Source organism: Centroberyx affinis, unplaced genomic scaffold, assembly GCF_046629955.1.
Source record: "Centroberyx affinis isolate AG114_WGS23_722 - 3 ecotype Tasmania unplaced genomic scaffold, CSIRO-AGI_Caff_v1 ptg003687l_1, whole genome shotgun sequence".
Classification (NCBI taxonomy): Eukaryota; Metazoa; Chordata; class Actinopteri; order Beryciformes; family Berycidae; genus Centroberyx; species Centroberyx affinis.
Genome location: NW_027281582.1, coordinates 97501 through 119308, shown reverse-complemented (window position 1 = coordinate 119308; position 21808 = coordinate 97501). Strand labels below are relative to the sequence as shown.

The following is a 21808-nucleotide window of genomic DNA, read 5'->3' as shown; positions in this document are numbered from 1 at the left end:
TTTATCAAAAACAAAGCTCTCCTTATCAGCACAGAGCAGATTATGTCCACCTCACACAGTGCAGTTTGACGTGTCCAACATGCCCTGACATCAATTCAATATCAGGTTACACACCCTCAATTCAAACCTTCAGACATATACATATAGCCTATATATATATAAACCCATCTAACAACTCAAGCTTTATGTTTTCACTGGGGCTTTCAAAATTATATGGTATACTGTGCATTTTATCTGCATTGGCAGGAATCCAGAGCATGCACAGATAGAAGTGAGTGATAGGAGTAAATTTATGAGGATTCTGTGACTGTTCTCACACACGCAACATGTCATATATATAGTTTATAGCCATGTTATTAAGTGACAAGACTCACTTTGGCCTTTCACGTGTGTGTGTGTGTGTTTCCAACAAAAGTGTCAGTTCTTTTTTGTATTTCTTTTTTCCCTCAGGTTAAACGGAAACTAGTCCAATGTGTCAATTCAGCAAAATTAGTATGAAACTGATCTCAAGCCAGTCATGCAGCTGAGTGTTCAGTTTGTGCGCCTCCCAAAATACACAGAATGCCAAAATGTGGCAAGGCCGCAACAACTGACACTTGGCTAATAATCCCTGATTATTAAGGCTGTGAAAAACTTGTACAACTTCCTGTGTCACTTACACACACACACACATACACACACATACACACACACACACACGGCTGGCTCTTTAGATGGTAGATACATCAGTCAGAAGTCATTGGACTGTGAAATCCAAGCTTAACTCTCAAATATCATGCCGCCAATGCTGCAAATGATGAACAATGACACACATGCATAAAATGCACGCATGCACACACACACGCACACACACACGCACACACATACACAACGCCCTGAGGATGGGTGTGGTTCATAATGAAGCCTGCCAACATGACAACGATACCAGAATACACAGAGAGGGAAGGGGGTGTCACTGCCAACAGGTTCCTCCCGGTTGCATCCCACTTCGAAACAGTACATTTCTGAGTAATGGGCAAGACATCTAGATGTTTGGTCACATAGGACAGTTTTTTTTGTGATTGTTTTTTAAGATTATTTTTTGCCTTTATTTGATAGTTGACAGTGGAGATAGACAGGAAAGATTGGGGGAGAGATAGGGGGTGACATGCGACAAAGGTCTCAGGCCAGATTCAAACCCAGGACGTCCACCCAGGATGTCACTAGGACACACCCAGGCCAGTTTCTTTTAAAGTCTGCCAAAGAGAAATTAATTTAGGCTTTTGAAAACTAAACGAGATTGATCATTTTAAGCTTCTGTATACCCTACATGTGAAGTTGAGTGTGCATTTGTGATCCCTGTCTACATTCTGTTGTTCAGCTTTCACTCCAGTCAGACATTGCTGCATTGTCCTGAGCCCAGGTCCCACATGTTCGATGGAGTTACGCTATCAGCAGATCAAAACAAATGTTTGAATTATGTCTCACCCTCGCTCAGATAAGAGCTCCAGTAAAGAGTAGGCTGAGTTTATCTGCACCCGCACAAAGTTATGTTGCCTAACCAAATCATAAACACACACACATAGGCACATTGCACACTGACACTCATTTATTAACTTGGCAATGCTGAGGTGAAGGGTGTGGTGGGAAAATGTCTCCTGCAGAAACTTAGCCAAAACAATCCGGTTATGCAGAGACACTGCTCTCTTATAATCTCCTTTTTCCCCTCTCTGTTCTACCTATCCTTCCGTCCTCTCTTGTCCACCCCGGCCCTTTTCTTTCTGATTCCTCCCTATTTCTTTGCTCTCCTCTCGAGTCGACTTATGCTTGCTCATGTCCTGACCTGTCTCAACTCCTCTCCTCAGCTCTCATTTGGCTACACACAAGCCAACAGACTCCATTAATCAAGTTCAGAGATTCTTGAAAAATTAGACTGAATATTTGACACATAGGCTATAATCAAAGCTTTGGGTGGGATCATTAACTTCTTATTATGGAAGAACCCACTACATATAAGCATGCAAAGCAATTTCAGTTAATTAACTTCAAAGAATGCTGATTTTGTCCACTGGTAAAAAAGAAAAAAAACCCCCACTGATATAGCTATATAGCTGGCAGGAACGAGATGTGAATTGTGTTCTTGGCACTGCTGATAACAATCTGACAAACCGCTGAAAGATGAAACATTTATAAATGATTTCTGTCTACCATAACAGGAAGAGAAACCGCAATGTCTGTGTAATGTATTCACAGGATTCACTTAGGGGAGTAATTCATTCTTTTACATGGGAGACCTCATCAAGACAACAGGAGCACATAGTATACAGTCCATCATAATTAATTGGAAAAATCAGAATAAAAGAAAGAAAGAAAGAAAGAAAGAAAGAAAGAAAGAAAGAAAGAAAGAAAGAAAGAAAGAGCAGAGAACAGAAAGGGCAATATATAAGCAGACATTTCCTAAAGTCCCAGACTACCAAATTCATTGAAACCCTGAGTTTGTGTCAATAAATCTGTCTTAATTGTAAATTTGGACTCTTATTTGCATACGTCCATGGCTAGCTTCAATAGGCACTGAGCAGTTTGTAGTATGTTTTGACACCTTTGACACTTGACTGCCTGGGTGCTTGACTGGGAAGATGCATGTACAGGGTCACATGATGGAGGGGGAATATAAACATGTTTGTCCTGGGGCCCACTGCCTACTGCAGCATAATCCAGGCCTGTTTCTAATGGATTTATCTTCCATAGGAACACCTGCTTCAAATCGACTGCCAATTTCTAAAGTAGTAGCCTACCGGCAGAAATTGGTAAGTTATCTTTTATTTGATGTTGAATGAGTTATGCATTAACAAATACAGCACAGCCTGCTGCAGCCATTGCTGGATTAATGCGAGAAGTCTTGACACATGTGTCTTCCCTCACGGTATGGATTTTACTCCTCTGTAAACACGGCAGGTCTCCCTCCACATATCATAGTAGAGGTGGGCGTGTCTCCCTCGACCCAGCTCGTCACGCTGCACCTGTGTGTGAACTCCACGGCCCCACCTCGACAGGGCGCGGTCCCGAGGGTGGAGTTCATTGTAGCTGCTGTGGGAACATTATCTCACTTTGCACCTCCGCTGCGAGTCGTTGCACTTTGTCGAGGCGCTTCTCCTTCAGGCTTGGAAAGACGGTAACTGGCTTAAAATACCTGTTCAAAGGGATTTGCACCGACCGACCGAGCTGGGAAGATGATGGCTCCGGAGCCGCTGCGTTCGGCGATGTCCATCGGGAAAACGGAGGACACGTCGCTCGCGCTGCCCTCCGACAACAAGCTGCGCTCGGGACAGCAGCGCGTGCTGGATCAAGTCTACACCATCAAGAGGAGCAAGTCCAAACATGGGAAGAACGGCTCGCCCTCTCCCTCACCCACAGGTATGGCAACAAGTCTTTACAGACTCTTGACTTATGCGTAATGTAACGTTCCAATAATAACGAAAGCATAAATGAAAGCATTAGCCTATTATAACGCGCGCGCATTTGCTGTGTTGGGCTCGTCATTCAGAACGTAATGAATAGCACATTAGTTATTACTCTTGTCATAGTAAGCCTACTACTTGACCTACTGCTCCCTGGGTGCAGTGATTCGTTACACTACTCGTTATGTTACTTTTCCGTTACAACCCTAAAAGTGGATCCTCTCACCTTCAACACACTGGTAACTCAGTTGCTGATTACATAGTGCGCTTCTGTATGAACGATCAGGGAAACGAAATAGCGTTGACGTCTTGACATCATTTTCCACTAGGCCTGTAGAATCAAAATATAATACTTCAACCCATAGAAAGTAAACTTGTTCTGACATTTCTCATCCAAGCCAGTTTAGTGTGACAGGTCAACGACTTGTGAGAAAAACCAGTCGGGTTGTGGGATAGTTTTTGTATAATTCAAACTCAATCTGATATTTAGAGAGGGTGATATCAAAAGTAACGTGTTATGTTTTTGATTGGTAACAATACCGAAATTGAAGTAGTAATTGGTAACTCGTTAGCCTACTAGGAAAAGTAATAACATTAGTAGGCCTATAAGCGTTACTACTCAACCCTGGCCCTGTTTTCTTGGATGTTAAATATCAAATGTTATCTACATCTGAATAAAAAATAGACCGACATCGCCTAGTTTGGTCTCTGCTGTGAAAAACGGCACCAGAGAGAGATCCACATTAGCCTGTGAGTGTCGGAGCTGTTTGCCCCTGTGAGTTTTGGAATGTAAGCCATGGGCTCAAAGCAGGTCAAGACATTAAGCCACGCAAAATTTGAAAATTACATTTTAGTCTTTCAAAACAACGCTGGTATTTGGCTTTGCTGTAGCCAAATACAAAATCATTTTCATCGAAAATTCCCAAACTATTTCTAGCTTGTAAAATGTGTTCAGGGCTTCCACCTACTAATTTGAGATGAGTTGTGGTAGTTTAAACTTGCATGGTTGCTATATGAGAACATACAGGAACATAGGAATATATCTATTGCCCCTTGTTAATAATCCTTACTATATAGCCTGCTTTACCTGAAACCTCCACAACCTAGTGTGATTGTAAAACGTGTAGAGCAGATAAGGACACGTCTGGCCTCTGTTAGCTTAGTCTAGTCTACATCAAATTATTTTATTTACATACAACCAAACCAACCAAAACAAAATGGAAGCCCTAATTTTAAATATCTGAAAAAAACCCTGGATTCAGTTGTTACAGGTTCGATTTGAACCCCAGTCTGTTTATGGTCTTTTACATTAATGCAAGTTTTAGCTCAAGCCATAAATGATGTGCCTGAATAACCAATGCTTTGATCATCTTTGATCATCTTGACTGGGAGCTGCAAAATCCACTCCCATATTTCAAAATGGATTTGTCCCTTTAAAGCTTTCACTTTTTTTTTCCTTTTTTCCTTACTGTTTTCCTTTCCCTTTCCTTCCATTTTTTTCTCTTTTCCTTTTAGACTGTTGAAAATCCTGGAAAGACATTTAAGCTGTATTTCAAGACAAGTTGATTGCCGTAGTACACAGAGAACTAAACTTGTAGAAGTCAACCTACGACATTACTGGGAACACTGTGATTGAGGCAGACAAACAGGAAAACATTGAATAATAATGCTAAAATAAGGACAACGAGAAAACTTGAGTTGCACACATCCCTAAGGTACTAGGTTTGAATTTGAATACTGGGGCTAAAATTTGAATGCTGAAAGAAGGTCATGAGCTACTTGTCTCACTCTTAAAGAAATGTGTCACACAGTATTGATGTAATTGGTCCAGTCAAAAAACATAACAAAGATGACTATCTGTGACATTTGTTGGACTTTGGCCGCAGGGAATTTTCCTACTGGGACCAAATCTGGTCCGTCACAGTTAAGGCCTCCGTTGTTCGGTCAGACAGTTCCTCAGTCACTTGGAGACACTGTAGAATTCACACAGCCATTACAGTTGATAATTTCACTGTTGCTATGACAACCATAATCCCGTAATGGAGAACGCCCAGCCTTGTTGCAGTTAGGATATTGCAGTGAGCCTCATGTTCCCATGAGTCATCCCCAGAGGCAGACAGACAAAGGTGCTGATACACGCTGACTACCTGTGAGCCTGGATTTCCGTTAAGCTTATAATAATAATAATAATAATAATAATAATAATAGTACTAAACTTTATTTGTATAGCACCTTTCATACAAGAAATGCAGCTCAAAGTGCTTTACAACAAAGAAATTACATGCATGAAAATAGACATAGAATGAGCATAACATAAGATGGAAAATAAAACCCACTGAATAATAATAAAAATAAAGTTAAGAAATAGAGTACATAGAATGCATAAAATCAAGTAAAATACAACATTTTAAAAGAAGTGCAGCAGTGCATAAGTGTGAAGCAAGTGCAAAAAAAAAAAAACAAGTTTCAGGCCTGTATCAGGAAAGTCATAGCTAGTTAAAGGCTAAAGTGAAGAGATAAGTTTTTAGCTATCTTTTAAAAATATTTAGTGAGCTGGCTTCCCTGATATCTGTAGGTAGTGTGTTCCATAGCTTTGGGACATAACTGACAAAGGCTGCATCCTTGATTTTCTTTGGGCTGTTGCTGGGAACCTCCAATAAACCAGCAGCAGATGATCGCAGTGTTCTTGAAGGCAAGTAGTGAACTTGCCTTCAAGAACATAGATGGAGAGATACGTAAAGCCTGCAAACTGAGCAACGTGATGTCATGTCTGTCCAACTGTGTGATTGGCTGACAGATGCGTATTCATTTGTAACAACTATAGGCAAGGCAAGGCAAGTTTATTTATATAGCACATTTCAGCAACAAGGCAATTCAAAGTGCTTTACATAAAACATTCAAAGCATCGAGACAAAGTGAAAAAGATAAAATTCATATAAAAGAACAAGCAAAATGCATCGCATTAAAAGAATCAAATCAAGTAAAATGGAAAGGTATTTTTACCCCCCTAAAGAAAACACAGAATCAAGTGGCGTTACTTCTTGGTATTGAGTAGTCACTCTCACACTGGTGACACTGTCAACCAGTATACGATTAAGTGTGCCTTACCTCTCCAAAGATAATCACAACTTAAAAGACCTTTTGTCAGCCTCACCGGACAAAAATATGTATAGCGCTATAAAACATAAGGAAGCTCGTCAGACTTATTTTTGAAGATATGTGACAAACATTTTTCGCGGAAGTGGACATAAACACATTCTACATTGGAAAAAATAACAAGTAAAACACATTTAGTGAGGCAGACGATGATCTATAATGTTTTTTATCAGTGTGATGGAAACCTGAAGCCCACATAAAGGCACTGTATCGCCAACATGCTCGTTCCCTCATGTCAGTGTGTTTGATCAGAGCAATGAACAATGGAGGCCTTATCTATCTGTGATAATCACCATGACTACAACGGGCCATATTGGTGTGTTACAGCTTTGTTTATTGTTGGTATTAGTCATACGCACTTTATCGATTGATAGATGGTAAATCTTGAGGATAAGGTGTCCTCTTTATTTGCTCTGTCTGTCTGACTGCCTGTCTCTCGTTCTCTCTCTCTCTCTCTTTTATTTCAGTTCTCACCCGTCTCTCCTCTTTCAACAGGTACAGCTCAAAGTTTGTCAGTGTTTGCAGAGTTTGGATCCTTCAAGTTTGCTCCATCCAAAGCCAATGGCACCTACAGCCGCAGCAACTCCAACGTGTCGTCAGGCTTCAACAAAGCGGTACTTGTTTCTCTCCTAAAACAATCACATCTCTTCTACAGATATGCAGATACACAAACCTCACTCCGCTCTGCATTAGAGTCTTGTAATATCGATTTGTCAATATGCGGTTGGGAATGTGTCAGCCAAATGGGTGGACCCATTAATTGCTCATTGTGATTGTTGTCATAAATATTATAACATGATTATACTAGTTTGTGCTCATGGTGTGGCCACAGGACCATATTGATTAAGCGCTCATGGAATCTTTCCTCTCATGGACCATTCTTCACTTTTCATTCCTGTGGCCAAATTATTTGATCTGGTGTTTTGCCTCAGCACAAATTTGTGTTTGATGCTCCTGCCTCAGCTTTCATCGCACCATTTACTCTATGCTATTGAAGTAGCCACATTTGCCTTGAATCCACTTTCATCTTTATTTTATTTACTATACATAAAAGACCATACCGTTGTTTTTGCATGTTATTTACTTACCCTTTTACTACAAGTCACGCATACTTTACATTACTACCGGCCATTTTCCAAAGCATACCCTACTTTTTTACATGTTTGAATGCGTTTTTCCTACCTTCCAGGCAGCCATTTGTTTTCATTCATTTCAGTGAGGTCCAAAAATCAACTTGCAGAGACTTGAACCTTGCTTGAGATAGGTAATCCATCACAGTGAATATCCCGCCTGGGTTTATTTTTGTCAAAGTTACTCTATTGTGGGAATTTAGTTTAATGCCTGCATTGATTTGAAAAGTTTACATGTCTTCTGCTCTGACTTCCGGCACTTCAGTCGGCTGCCAAACAGCATTGCATTCACATGCTTTTTTGTCGAAAAATCAAGTACAGAAGACAATCGATAAGCAAATATGGGCAGTGTGAAAAGGATGGTGTGGATTTGGCTTGTTATTGCTTTAAAAAAAGTTATGATAGTCTGGCTAACTACCAAGAAAATAATTTTTCCAATTTATCCGATAGCACATGAATGCACCATTTCTCTCTACCGAACTTGGAAATGACAGAATGTACGTCTCCACCAGAAAATCCTCCCAGAAGAAAAGATTGTTTTACAAACTAAATTCAAACATCCATGACTTCTAAACCCGGGCACGAATGTTAGCCGGAGCAGCAGAGTATTTTAAAGTAAGTTTACCACCTGGAAAAAGTTAGAAAAAAAAGAAACAGGCAACCGAGTAGATACTCAAAAAGCTAAAAAAGTATAGTATGCTTTGGAAAATGGACAGTAGCAACGTAAAGTATGTGCGCAGTGTAGTAAATGGGCTAAAACATGCAAAAAATGCTCTGTGTGTATGTGTGAGAATACAAGTGTGTTTACTTGTATACACCCCCCCCACACACACAGTGGCTTTGTTTCTGTCACATCAACAGTGTAAAATGGCTCTCTCTCCTGCAGCTCTGTGATGTGTGGTAAGCTTACCACAGGTGAACAGGTGAAGGCTTTGTGGCAGAAATCCCTCTTGTCCCAGGGGAGTCTGCGTTGTTTTGCCTCACTCTCTGTGTTGTTTTTTCTTGGCTTCTGGCTGCCCAGGATGAAACATAATAATACTTTTTTTTTTCCTACACTTCCACCGAGAATGCTTGTCTCTTGTGTGGGTACATTAAATGGATGAATTGAATGATTGAATTAACTGAACATATCCAGTTAAGGAATTATGGTATTATCTGGATATGGATATGTATTATTTACGCTCAAAATGTTGTTGTTTTTAAATAAGTCACCAATAAAAAGGTGTGTAAGTGGAGTGTGCAGGTTTTTCTTCCTTTTTTGCCATGGTTCTCGATCTGGCACCCACTGAACATGATATGTGTATGCCCACCTTAAAATTACCTTTGGTCAAAACTCTCCTCATTGGTTTCCCTTTTGTTGAAGCGCACTGTCTCTACCAACTTAACTGAACATAGTGTTTTTGTATCAGAACACGTAGGCTTGTGTGTTGTTCTGATTTTGGGCGTGGACAGATATTGTTTTTGAATGTCTGTATAAATGTCAATCTTATTGCTCAGAGTCAGGGTGAGTTCAACCCAGTGTGGCAATGCTGGACTCATCCAAATTCCACAGGGGAGTATGGGTGACTTCATCAGTGCGTGTGTGTGTGTGTGTGTGTGTGTGTGTGTGTGTGTGTGCATTTGGATGTATGTGTTTGCGCGGGTTTGGGCTGGCTGACCTGACCTACTGACACTGAGTTGAGGCATGTCTAGGGAGTGCGGTGATGTGTTTCTGCTGATGAAGGCTCATAACTCATTATCACATCACTGCATACCTCACTGTCTCCTTATGTTTTACTCTGTATTACTCTGTCTGTCTCTCTGTCTCAGTTTTTCACTGTGATTATGGGATCTGTGTGCCTTCGACGATACCTAACTGTGCCTCGTTCCTACTGCCTCACCATCATAGCTATATTCACAGTGAAGAATGTCCTCTTGGGTGTAATTTCTCTATTATTAATTAATTGTACTGCTTGTAGTTACACACAGGGATATCCTGCTAACTAATATGTTGAGTAGTGGTTTCACTTGAGTGCTGCTCCTGCTAATAAGACAAGCAAACACTGGTGTATTCTAATCAGTTTGCATCCTGCTCTCTGTCTGTGCTGCTTGTATTTGCTCTGCTGAATTTACATCACTTCTATCTAGTCTCTCTCTCTCTCTCTCTCTCTCTCTCTCTCTCTCTCTCTCTCTCTCTCTCTCTCTCTCTCTCTCTCTCTCTCTCTCTCTCTCTCTCTCTCTCTCTCTCTCTCTCTCTCTCTCTCTCTCTCTCTCTCTCTCTCTCTCTCTGCTTCAAGGTAGAGCCCAGAGGCTGAGTCGGGCCAAATACAAATGAGGGAGCACACGGTACCTTGAAAGGAAACAGGCTGTCAGTCGTTATCAAGGGTGTTGACAAATTTCTCTCTTCCCTCGTGCCTTTCCAGCTAGGTAACGTGTGGTTTGGAACAGGAAACACAGCGGGTACATACAGGGAACACAATGCAAGTTAACCAAAAACTTGGACACAAAGGCACTACAGTGTTTGTGTATGTGTCTGTGTGTGTATGCACGCGCACATGCACACGTGTTTACCCATATCTAATGTCCCGTCTGCTGGTACATTCCACACATCAAAATTTCAGCATGTCAGCTGTGATGATTTATTGTGAGAAATCTGGTGTTTGTGATGTTTGGGTGACGTGAAAGAGAAAGATGTTCTTTCATTATCTGACTTGCACACACTTCCTCCTTCAGTGTTGAAAGACACTGAAGACATTGGAAATATGTGCCCTGCTAGTTTTGATTTGATTACTGTGTCAACCGGTTGTATATTTTCAAACAAGCCAATAGGAGGACTTAGTTCTGTGAGTGACTGCCATTAGAGGATTATCAAGGCTTACCAAGAAAGCAAAATAAATAGTGTTACAGAGAGAAAGTGATAATACATAACACTAATGTTTATGTGACATTAAGCTGGTTCACTTCAGGATTGGGCAGACAGGTTTAACGGGTGCAGTCTCCAACTTGTTCCAGCACACACAAAGCTCCTCTGTGAGAAACTCCTCCAGCTTCCACCAGGAATCGTTACCTTGGTTGGGGTGAGGCTGTTTGATTGTATGGTGCATGCTTCTGCCACTGACATAAACAGAGAGGAAGGGGAAAGGTACTCCTCGGGCTTTGTGTGAGATCGAATTCCTCTGTCTTGGTTTACAGGGGGTTTCAATGAGAACTGCTCTTGTGGAGAGTGGGTTACCTATTTGCTTTCTCTCTGACCTGGATTGTTGGTTCAGACAAGTCTCAAGGTGTGTCTAGTGATTTAGGTTATGGTCTTCTCATTCGGTTTTGTCATTTTGTTAATAGTAGCTAAGTCACTGTTTTTCCAAGTCCGGACTCAAAGGTCGGTCACTGGAATATTAAAATGATTAATATGTTATGTATTTCTTTTCAGCCTGGTCTGAATAAGATACTGTGCACTGGTAGGCAAACAGTACAAAAACTGGGTGAATATTGTGAGATGAATCTACACCGTCAGCTATAATCAGTTTTATACAATGAAAAAATAGTGCGCCCACAGGGGCAGAGCTTGGAAACCTCTGATCCTCTGGGACACCTTGAATGGACGTGCATTGTGTGAGTAAGCTCCTCCTGACCCGTGCCTCTTTCCCTGCAGACGAGTGTTCAGAAGACTCGTTCTCTGTCCACTAAAATCATGGGAAGAAGAAATGTCAGCACCTCTAGCCAATGGGATCAGCGCTTCAACTCCACCACCTGGCCTCAGCCACCCAATAGGCTGAAGCCCAGCCGCAGTGACCCCGCCTTGGCTCCCCCGCTCTCTCCTGTCGCTGTACCTGCCCCTGTCATGGTGATCACTTCACAACTTTACTGCAATGTTATTGAAGCACCTAAACATTTTCATATAGAATCTATGTTTTCAAGTGAATTTACCATCTTTAAATGGATGTATTATATCGCACAATATATATTTGGGTAAACATAAGCATTGCAAGTGTTCTGTGGTACCATGTTAGCATTGTAAGATTTTGAACTCTCTTTTCAGAGAGCCAAAGGGCAGACTCTCCAGAGCCAGCAGACTCTCCAGAGCCAGCAGACCCTTCAGAGTCGAGTCAGTAGGCACAGCACCCACTCCATGACCAACGGCAACGTTAACATGACCAGCAGCCAGACGCGCTTCATGCGCCCGCCCTCTGCCCAGTCACAGAACGAGAACAAGATCTCTGTCACCAAAACAGCCAAGACAGAGCTGCAGCAATCAGTGTGAGTTCACTTTGTCCAGCGTCTTCAAATGTAGCTTGTTATCCTTTTAAATACATTTTGAAACAATATTTTCTACAGTAAATTCAATCCACGTTGTTTACTGAGCCTCACAGTTTATGACGTAAAAACTTTTTTAAAACTCCACACCATCCCTCTCTCCACTTCCTTGTGTCTCTTCCTGCAGGGTGAACGGTGCGTTGAGTATGCCAGATCTGACCCTGAAGGAGGCTGTGGAGTTCCTGTCTCACCCTGAGGAAAACTACCAGCAGTGCGGAGCCTCCTTCATCCAACACTCCACCTTCAAGGAGGAGCGCCCCAAACAGGAGGTCAGAGCACGCACACACACACACACACATAAATACAAGTGCTCACATGTTTTCATGTATCGACAACCCCTCCAAAGACATGCACTGTGTGTGTGGTCGTTTATTTTCACATTTCTGAGTATTTTCTTGTTTGGTAGTGCTGCAAGCAGAGAAGACCTTTCTGCCCTCCTAAACTTTGTAAAGACCCGGTGTAGTTTGCCCTGAGGGAATGGGAGGAGTATGCATTTATCATTGACTGTCATGCTTGATTGCAAGCATTAAATTAGATTCCTTGTGTTGTGTTTGCATTGCCATATAGCAGAGAAGAGCATACTGTATTTATTAGCAAACCTTTCACTGTTTTCTTTTGCTGATATTTATTTGGTTCTCTTTCTCTTAATTTTGCTAAATCCCTCCCTCGGCCCCTCTCTCTCTGTCCCAGGTTCTCAGACTGGGGGGTATCCCTCCTCTGGTGACCCTACTGCGGAGCCCCAACCCGGCGGTGAGCCAGAGCGCCTCTGCGGCCCTGAGGAACCTGGTGTTCAGGGACCAGGCCAACAAGCTGGAGGTTCAGCATTGTGGCGGCATAGCTAAGGCCCTGCAACTACTGAAGGAGACAGAGTCCACTGAGACCCAGAAGCAGATTGCAGGTACGGACAAGACTAGGACAATTCACAATGACATTTTGGGGGGACAGGAACTCAAGTATTTTTTTTAACATGGATAATCCGCCCTGGTTCATGTGGTGATGATGGTAAAGTGCTGAAGTGTCCTTTAGCAAGACAGAATTCCTACCAGATCCAGAGGTGCTGTTCTGTTGACGGCCAAAAAAAGAGATTTTCCTATGGGGATCAGTAAAGTATCACAAACTATTTTAATGAAGAATATCAATAAGGGTCAGGAGCTCAACTACCCTTTGGGAACTATCTGTGCCTGAATGGGACATACTCACACACTGCATCTCATAATAATAATAATAAATAATAAACTTTATTTATATAGCACCTTTCAAAACATGGTTACAAAGTGCTTTACAATAAAAACAGAACACATTAGAAGCACAGAGAGATTAGAGTGAACTAAAAGCCATAAAAATAGACACATTATAAACACAAAGGGAGTAAAAACACAAAATAAAAAAAATTAAAATTAAAATAATAAACATGAAATTAAAAACAAATAAAAATCAAGTAAAATAAGGAGGCAGCTCAAGTAACGTCAGGAAATGCTTTCCGATAAAAGTACGTTTTAAGAAGAGACTTGAAAGAAGACACTGACTCAGACAGCGTTATTTCCTTGGGCAGGTCGTTCCAGAGCCTCGGGGCCCTGATGGCAGAGGCTCTGTCCCCTTTAGTTTTCAGCCTGGACACTGGAAGGGACAGAAGACCTCTGCCCAAGGAGCTCAAACTACACAAAGGTTCATAAGGGATTAAAAGGTCTAAAATATAATCAGGAGCCAGGTCATGAAGAGCCTTAAAGGTAATCAGTAAGATCTTAAAATCAAAACAAACAGGGAGCCAATGTAAAGAGGCTAAAACAGGTGTGATATGATCGTGCCTCTTAGTTCTGGTTAAAAGCCTGGCAGCTGAGTTCAAGCATTCATGCACACATGCATATGAATGCCCTGATAAATACTAAATAAAAAATGCCTGCACTCACACCCACACACACACACACACACACACACAAAGACAGAAAAACGCACACATAGACACCCTCTCTGTCTGTGTCCAGGCCTGCTGTGGAATCTGTCCTCAGCTGATGAACTGAAGGAAGAGCTGATAGTGACAGCTCTGCCCATGCTGACGGAGAATGTGGTGGTGCCATTCACCTGCTGGTCAGACAACAGTGCCAACAACAACATACACCCCGACGTCTTCTACAGCGCCACAGGATGCCTCCGGTGAGGACGCTTTATCAAGACCTCTGTTAAATTCCTTTGGTATCGTAACTCCAGTCTGCACCTTTACTGTGACAGCTCATATGAATCCATGACAGTTTAAGTTCTCTATAACATGCAGTACTTGTTTTCATTTAGTTTTCTGCAACAGTGTGAAATGGACTTTTTGTATGTGTGTACATGCATGTGTGCATATTTACGCTGTTGTCATGTGAAAACCTTGTTACTCCAATTTTTCACTTTAATTGAAGGATTCCATGGTCTTCTATGGGTTGAGAAAACCTCTTGGGCCTTACAAAGCCCATTAATACATGGTGGTCAATCTGAAAACAAGGCTGTTTTTCTTAGTTCCTGAAAAGTTGACATTTTGGAGATACAAGTTTTTCACCCGACAAGGACGAATGTAAATGTGTGTGTGTGTGTGTAGGGACTGCAGAACCATGCTTTGGAAACTTTTGTGGACTATGTGCCCAGTCACGTCAATGAGGTTTGCCTACAGTGAGTGACATTACTAGGCGTTCATGTTGAGGCAGACATTGTTCTGTGTGTCCCTACTATTATATCCTAGGCAGGTTATTGTTTCCATGTGGATAGAAGTAACAGATTCAAATGTGTTTAGGAACCTGAGCTGTGCCCAGCAGAAGGAGAGGCAGGCAATGAGAGACTGTCGCGGCCTCATCGACTCCCTCATGAGTTACGTCCAGTCCTGTGTGGCAGAGGACAATCCTGATGACAAGGTAACTGTCTGAACAAACAACCTTTCTCACAAGTATAATTATGCTGGAGGAGAGTCATATTTAAGTCCTCTGCACTTCAGACTGTGTTAGAATTGGTAGGTGAGACTGATTATCATCCCTGCACCTCCACCCATTTTATCCTCCCTCCATTGCAGATGGAATTTATCTCAATTTTGTGTTCATTTCCGGAATACTGATACATTAAGTAAACATTACTCATGTTCTTGTTTATTCAAGTCAGATGAGCTACATGAGGTACACAATTAGCCCCCAACTCCACACCCACCACCGTCACCACCACCAGTAAAATGTATGCCATCTGTTGAGGGCGAGAGAGAGAATTTGGCATTACCACAGTGCTAATATAGTCGTTGGAGGTTTGAAATTGAAACGTAAAGACTCTTAATAAAACCAGAAGGGAGAAACTTTGTAGATTTTAGACCAGCACTCCTTCTCTGAGATATCTGTTAAGCAGGCTGGTGTTCGTCAGTGATTCCGTCTACAACGTTAACCAGCCTCACTCTTTTCCTATTCTCATGTCAATCCTCTAACCTGACCCACAGCATTCTTTTTCACATAATCCGTCTAACACTGAACCTGTGACTATTGTACATGTGTAAGCATGCCAGTACAATAGCAGCTATGATTGGATTCATATAATATGTTGACATACTTAAGCTAACTCATAGCTGCTGTACATCGTGTGTCACGTGTGCAGGTGATGTGACTCACAGAATGTGTTCATTCTTGTTTCCCTCCTGTAATATCTGGCAGCCTTTACTAAAAATATCCTTAAGCACATGCACACACGTGTCATGAATGCATGTATACACAAAGGCACACAGCAGGTAAACACTGCGGGCAGATTCAGCATGTATATAGTATGTGCTTGAATGTGTACCTGCTCACGTATGGAAGTGTGGGTGGATGTGTGTGTGTGCATCCTTGTCTGTGTTAATGCTGTGTAGGTGAAAGCCATTTACACAGGCTTCTTTTATTGCAATAGCACAGTATTTTTAGTGTGGAATCTTCAGGAATTTGTATGTTTGTTGTGTGGGTGTGTGTGAGAGAGAATGTAAAACTGTCAAATTTGTGTCTGTCCCATAAACTCTGAGTTGTAACTATTAGTAATGGTCTTGGTAAACTTTCACTGGAATCCCTTTGGTTGTAAAATAGAGGATAGTTGCTGTGCTCTGCTGATACTGGTTTGACAGTTATCTTACTCTCTCTCTCTCTCACCCTCTCTTTCTGTCTCTCACTTTCTCTCTCACACACATGCATAAACACGTTTTCTCTTTTTCTGTCCATCTCTCTCGCTCCATCCCTTTCTCTTCTCACGTCACCTTTTATTGAGGTCCATTTAAAGCAGTAATGGTTTTAGTGATGCTGAGACGGTTGTAGTGCTCAGCTTTCATTTTTTTAAATATTCTATTATTCTTACTGGCACATTTCATCTTTATGTTTCCACCATTTAAAAATGCTTGGTTGTTTGTGATTTGCTTCCAAAACTGGGTGTGCAGTGGGTGGATAGTATTTGCTTTGCAGTCCTTTTTGTTAATGTGTTTTTGCTTTAGTCTGTGATAGTCTGTGAGACAGTTAGCGTGCAAAACTGTGTTTCTGGAAGAGTTCATTGGCTGTTAGATAAACACACTGTGCTAGCTGACACCTGCTCAAGAGCTGCATACTGTACAGGTTTGTTTATTCGATGTCAAGAAGGAATTATGAGTGTGACCATGGGAATCCTGTAAGGTGCAATCTAGAAGGAACTCAGAAATTACCTTTGTGGCTGTGTGTTTGTTTGTGTCCTTATAGACTTGTTGCCATGATACTGTCTATTTTATGTATAAAATCTCCATATAAAGATCATAAGTGTCATCCACAGCTGATTAGAATGTATGTGAACATGGTGACTAAAACATTAATAGTGTAGTTATTAATCTCTCCTCTCCTCTCTGTAGTCTGTGGAGAACTGTGCATGTATCCTCCACAACTTGACCTACCAGCTGGAGACAGAGTCCCCTGAGTGCTTCGCCAAGTACAACCCGCCAACAGAAGGCCAACCTGGGGGTAAGAAGAGCCCCACCATCGGGTGCTTCAGCCCCAGGAGCACCAAGGTCCAAAAAGAGGTGAGCATCACATCAGACCCCCTCCTGTTTGTTGATTAAATTAAGAAGGGCCTTTAATCTGATCTCTCCTCCTCTCTTCTCGTCAGTTTTTGTTTGATATGTCACAGAGTTTGCCTGAGGACAGTGCCCCATCAGGCGTGAAGTGGTTGTGCCACCTCAAAACTATGCAGACCTACCTGTCTCTGCTGGGATCTTCCCAGAAAGATGCCACCCTGGAAGCCTGCTGCGGGGCCCTGCAGAACCTCACCGCCAGCAAGGGACTGGTGAGGATAAATGAGATAATTATTAGGCTTGCAATTTGTGTCTGGTATTATTCCATACACATCATTTTCTCTAATTAGGTTAAGAGAGGTGAAAAGCAAGAGATGCAGAGAAGTGGTAGGATTAATGACACATCAACAGGATTTATATGAGCTCAAAGAGATGACTGGCTTTGTGAGACTGGGTGGAGTTCACAGCTTTTGTCCACAGTAATTAAGTTTTTGGAAAGGGTGAGAAAAATAGAGAACTAGAGAAAGACTGAGGCACACTACAAATATTGTGAAAGTTACAGAGTCAAATTTGGTTTTGGTAAATTGGGTTTCACAATGCACATATAAGGCAACACAAGTGTAAGATATATCTCATTTGATCTCACTCCACTATGCTGGGCTGGTTTGTGTTGCAGGGGTCCAGTGCAATGTGCCAGATCCTGGTTCAGAAGCTGGGGGCTCTGCAGTACGTGTCCCCTCTGATACAGTCTCCTAACCGCAGCCTGCAGAAGACCGCAATGTCCCTGGTGGGTAACCTGTCCCGGACCAGCAGCCTGCAGACCTCCATGGGTAAGGAGAGGCATGAAATGTTGATAACGGATGTGTATTGTTATGGCTTGACTGGTAGTAGAGCCACAGATCCATGCATTTAGTTTTAGCTTATAGAAAGTCAGATTCCATATAAAGGTGATGTGTTTCTTATGTGTCCTGTCCAGCACGGCAGATCCTCCCTGAGATCACCACCCTCCTCTCCTCTGGGACCCGGGAGATGGGCAACTCTGACGACACAATAGCGAGCGCTTGCAACACAGCACGCAGTCTGATGTTGGCTGACCCTGAGGTCAGCAAGAAGGTCCTTAACAACGAACTAGTGTCATCAATAGCGGACCTCAGTGAGAATGGGTAAGACTTGGTCCGTAACTTCATACAAAACACACATCTTCAGTCTATCCCCATAGATAGACAGATAGATACATAGATGCATACATACACACACAACATCAACATGTATTGTATAACTTCAACAATGCAAAAAAACACACACACACACACATATATACAGTAGATGTGTTATTTATCTCTATGAGTGAAATTCAGTTGTCACAGTTGCAACAAACCTTTGGAAAAATGTAATAAAAAAATACATATAAATACCTACAGTACTGTACTTACATGCATACATAAAAACATAACTGTGCTGTACAATTACCATCCCTATTCAAATAACAACAAATGATACCTCCCCTCCACACAAATCAACATTTGGCACAGTAAACAATCTATAATAGAAATGCTCTGTCCTTTCCCATATACAGTACATATATACAGTATATATCAAGAAACCCATTAATCTACCATTAGCATTGCAGCGGCTCCTCACTGCAGCTTATTCTGAATAGGCTTATTGTAACAGAAAACCTGCCCCTCAGTCAACTGGTTTGCCAGATTATTCCAAACAATCCCTCTCAGCACAATAGTGCAACAGTATTTCATGTAAAAAAAAAAGAGGGACTTCTGCAGTGGCCTACATCGGTAACCTTGCCAAAGCATTGAAAACGCTACCCATAATCTCTCCAATACGTATGTTGCCTCTTTCCTCACTCTCTCTTCTTGCTTGTGTACTGTTTGTCTCTATTCCCTTCTGTCTGCTCCTGTTTTCCATTTGTCTTATCTTGTGCTGGCCTGTGCTGGCCCTCACTGACCCCCTGCCCTCCTGTCTCAGATCTTTCCCCAAAGGCAGCAAAGCGGCCTCACTACTGCTGTACAACCTCTGGAATGACAAGAGTCTGCAAGGCCCTCTGAAAAAGGTACTGCCTCCGCCTGTCTCTACACACACACACACACACACACTGGGGGCAGCAGGAGAAGATGAGCCTATGAGGAAATCAAAATTCAAAAACTGTACGAACGTGAAATTAGAAAAAGTGCAGAAAAGTGATGTTGACGTTTTTATATAGGCCTTCTGTATGCCTGATTGTGTATTGATCCTGTGTAGTCACACACACACACACACACATACACACACACACACACACACACACACACACACACACACACACACATTTAACTTAACATCTGCCAGGTTGAAGTTGAGCACCACACGCACGGTTCCTTGCAGCAGGAACGGCTGGCTGAGATGTGAGGGTGTTTATGTTTTTGTTCCTCTGGATCGTACACACACTTTCCCTTCGCCTGCTCCACCCTCCTCCCCCCAGCACCCCCCCATCCTGCCCCACCCAGCAGTTACAGAGCACAGACACAGTCACATTGGAATCCCGGGAGACTGGTTTTTGAAGCTCGCTGTCTGTTATTGGAGGCGCAGTGAAGGGAGGAAAGAAAAGAGATGAAGAAGAGGTCAGAGAGAAAGTCAGAGTTGGAGACGGGGTCAAGGAAAGAGAGAACGAGTGTTAACCATTTCTTCAAACCGTACAAGAGCAAATTAATTAACAGGCAGTAGTGTTGTATCTATGAAAACTTGGTCAGTATATGAATAGTGGTAATGCTCACATATGGCATAAAGGAAAATATATAGTCACAGAAAACAGACAAATCACAGAGCAAGCACGACGGGGAAAACACTCTGTTTTTCACACTGCTGGGATTCGCCTGAAGCTCTCCTAAACTGCTGACACACACTGTATTTCCTTTCATTTTTGGAGCCAGGGTGTGTTTGTCGGCGAAGTGTGTGAGACATCCTTAACTGATTTCTTTTATCTCCTTTGTAAACTGTGTGATCTACAGCTGGGGATGGGCAAATCGATCTTTGTCAACGACACCACCACAGCGGCGCACAAGTCCGTGCAGGTCATTGAATGAACTTAATGAGACGAGGAGAGGCACCGCTGAGCCAGAGAGGTACGATATGCTCCTGTGGTTTGGATGATTGTATCTCACTGTTGTTTATCTAAGTTCAAAATGAGTAATACGACCACAAGTCATATGGAATAAAATAACGTATAGATAGAATATAAATTGCAGAAAATCTAAAAGTTTTCTCTCTGTGTCTCTTTCTCTGTCTGTCTCGTTTTCTGCATGTGCACGTGTGTGTGCTTGCAGATGGAAACCTGCATGTTTAGACAGTGCTGTGGACCACACCCTTGCCACGTGGAGAGTGAAAAAGCATTCCTTGCAATAATAACTTATGTTGAAAAGTGCCTATTGATGATGACTCACTCCTATACTGTACATACTATAGATGAAAGAGAGCTTTTAATTTTAGAGAATAATCCTGAGGTGTTTGCATGTATTTAATTTGGATATGTTTCTGTGTACATAAACGGTGAGTGTGTGTGTGTGTGTGGTAGGTACGTGTGTTTGTGCTGATACCCAGTGTTAAGACAGTTTTTAGGGTCTGAGAGTCATAAAACACCAACAGCTGTTTGAGACAATGTAGATGGACAATGTTACCTGCAGTGAAAAGTGATTATTCAGATTCATGAATGGCATCACTGGCAAATTCTGTTTGTCTATCTGCAGCGGCTAAAATAAAAGCCATGTATTGTGGCCTTGAGGGTTGACATGTCCGTCAGTTAATGCAAAATGATGTCGGAAGTGTTTGGGGAGGTTAGTGGGGTGTGAGGCCGAGAGTTGGATAAAGATTAGTGGATGAGCAACTGAAAATGAAAGTTTTAAAACAAAAAATGTGTTGGGGTTTGCGGAGGATTTCAAAAAGACTGCTTGTGTTTCTGACACGGCTGCTGTCGGATGAAAATCTTGTCCAAAGAGTCTGTGGTATAGAGCTAAAGTTTTTTTTTTGCATTGTTAAAGTTATACAATACATTTTGATGTTGAATGTACTAACATAAAGCGTATAAAGGACTGTGCAAACTCTCTATTCAACTGAAAACACAAAACTTGGAGTTGCGAGCTTTTCACACGACAGCAGAGAAATGTTGTATTTCTAATGTTCACAATATACTGGAATGTTTTTTTTACTGTCTTCGCTATGCTTTATTAATTGATTTAACATTGTATTGTTCAATTTTCTCACGTGGTTCATGCTTTTGTTGTTTTATAAAAATGAACAGAAACAGCTGTCACCAAAACTAAGTGCCTTGTTGTCTTTCAGTGTTCTGTCATAAATATAGAAACCTTTTTTTTTTTACCCTTTATTGGAGAATGAGTATGAATGAGTAAATATTTGGAGTACCGGTGAATTGTTAATTCTGATGAAGAACCTTTTAACTCCAATTTGGTGTTTTTCTTCCACAGCCAACATACTTTTTGTGTAGTCAGTGTATATCACTTGTACTTTCTTTTTCTGTGAATGCAAACAACACTAATATGCACAATCTTTAGACAATATGATTTAAAAACATCAGTTCTCTGACATTTTAAAACAGACTTATATGTTCTTCATCTGAAATATTTACTTGAAATTATGATTTTTGCTACTATACACTGTATATACAATTGGTTTCCTGAAAAAAAAAGTATGACGAAGACTTTAATTCACTTCATCTTCAAACTGAAATGCTTTTGGAAGACCCGGCATGGGAACTCACTAAAGCATCTCTGCCATGATGTTTGGGA

General features: G+C 41.7%; 1 protein-coding gene across 2 annotated transcripts in view; it reads left to right on the top strand.

Annotated features, from left to right (window-relative positions):
• Positions 1-3087: 3087 nt before the first annotated feature.
• Positions 3088-21808, top strand: part of LOC139661977 (plakophilin-1) — an 18990-nt gene continuing 269 nt past the window's right edge. Inside the window, exons 1-15 of one of the 2 annotated variants that reach the window (XM_071540569.1) lie at positions 3088-3393; positions 7089-7207; positions 11352-11543; positions 11739-11956; positions 12141-12282; positions 12704-12911; positions 13996-14164; positions 14781-14898; positions 16857-17024; positions 17111-17287; positions 17692-17845; positions 17992-18178; positions 18999-19083; positions 20018-20131; positions 20333-21808. The exon at positions 20333-21808 is cut by the window's right edge and continues 269 nt beyond it. In XM_071540569.1, coding sequence (XP_071396670.1) covers positions 3210-3393; positions 7089-7207; positions 11352-11543; positions 11739-11956; positions 12141-12282; positions 12704-12911; positions 13996-14164; positions 14781-14898; positions 16857-17024; positions 17111-17287; positions 17692-17845; positions 17992-18178; positions 18999-19083; positions 20018-20092 — 2196 coding nt within the window. In that variant the 5' untranslated portion in view covers positions 3088-3209 and the 3' untranslated portion in view covers positions 20093-20131; positions 20333-21808. The remainder of the gene's footprint in view (positions 3394-7088; positions 7208-11351; positions 11544-11738; positions 11957-12140; positions 12283-12703; positions 12912-13995; positions 14165-14780; positions 14899-16856; positions 17025-17110; positions 17288-17691; positions 17846-17991; positions 18179-18998; positions 19084-20017; positions 20132-20332) is intronic. The other variant, XM_071540570.1, reaches the window with a different exon arrangement.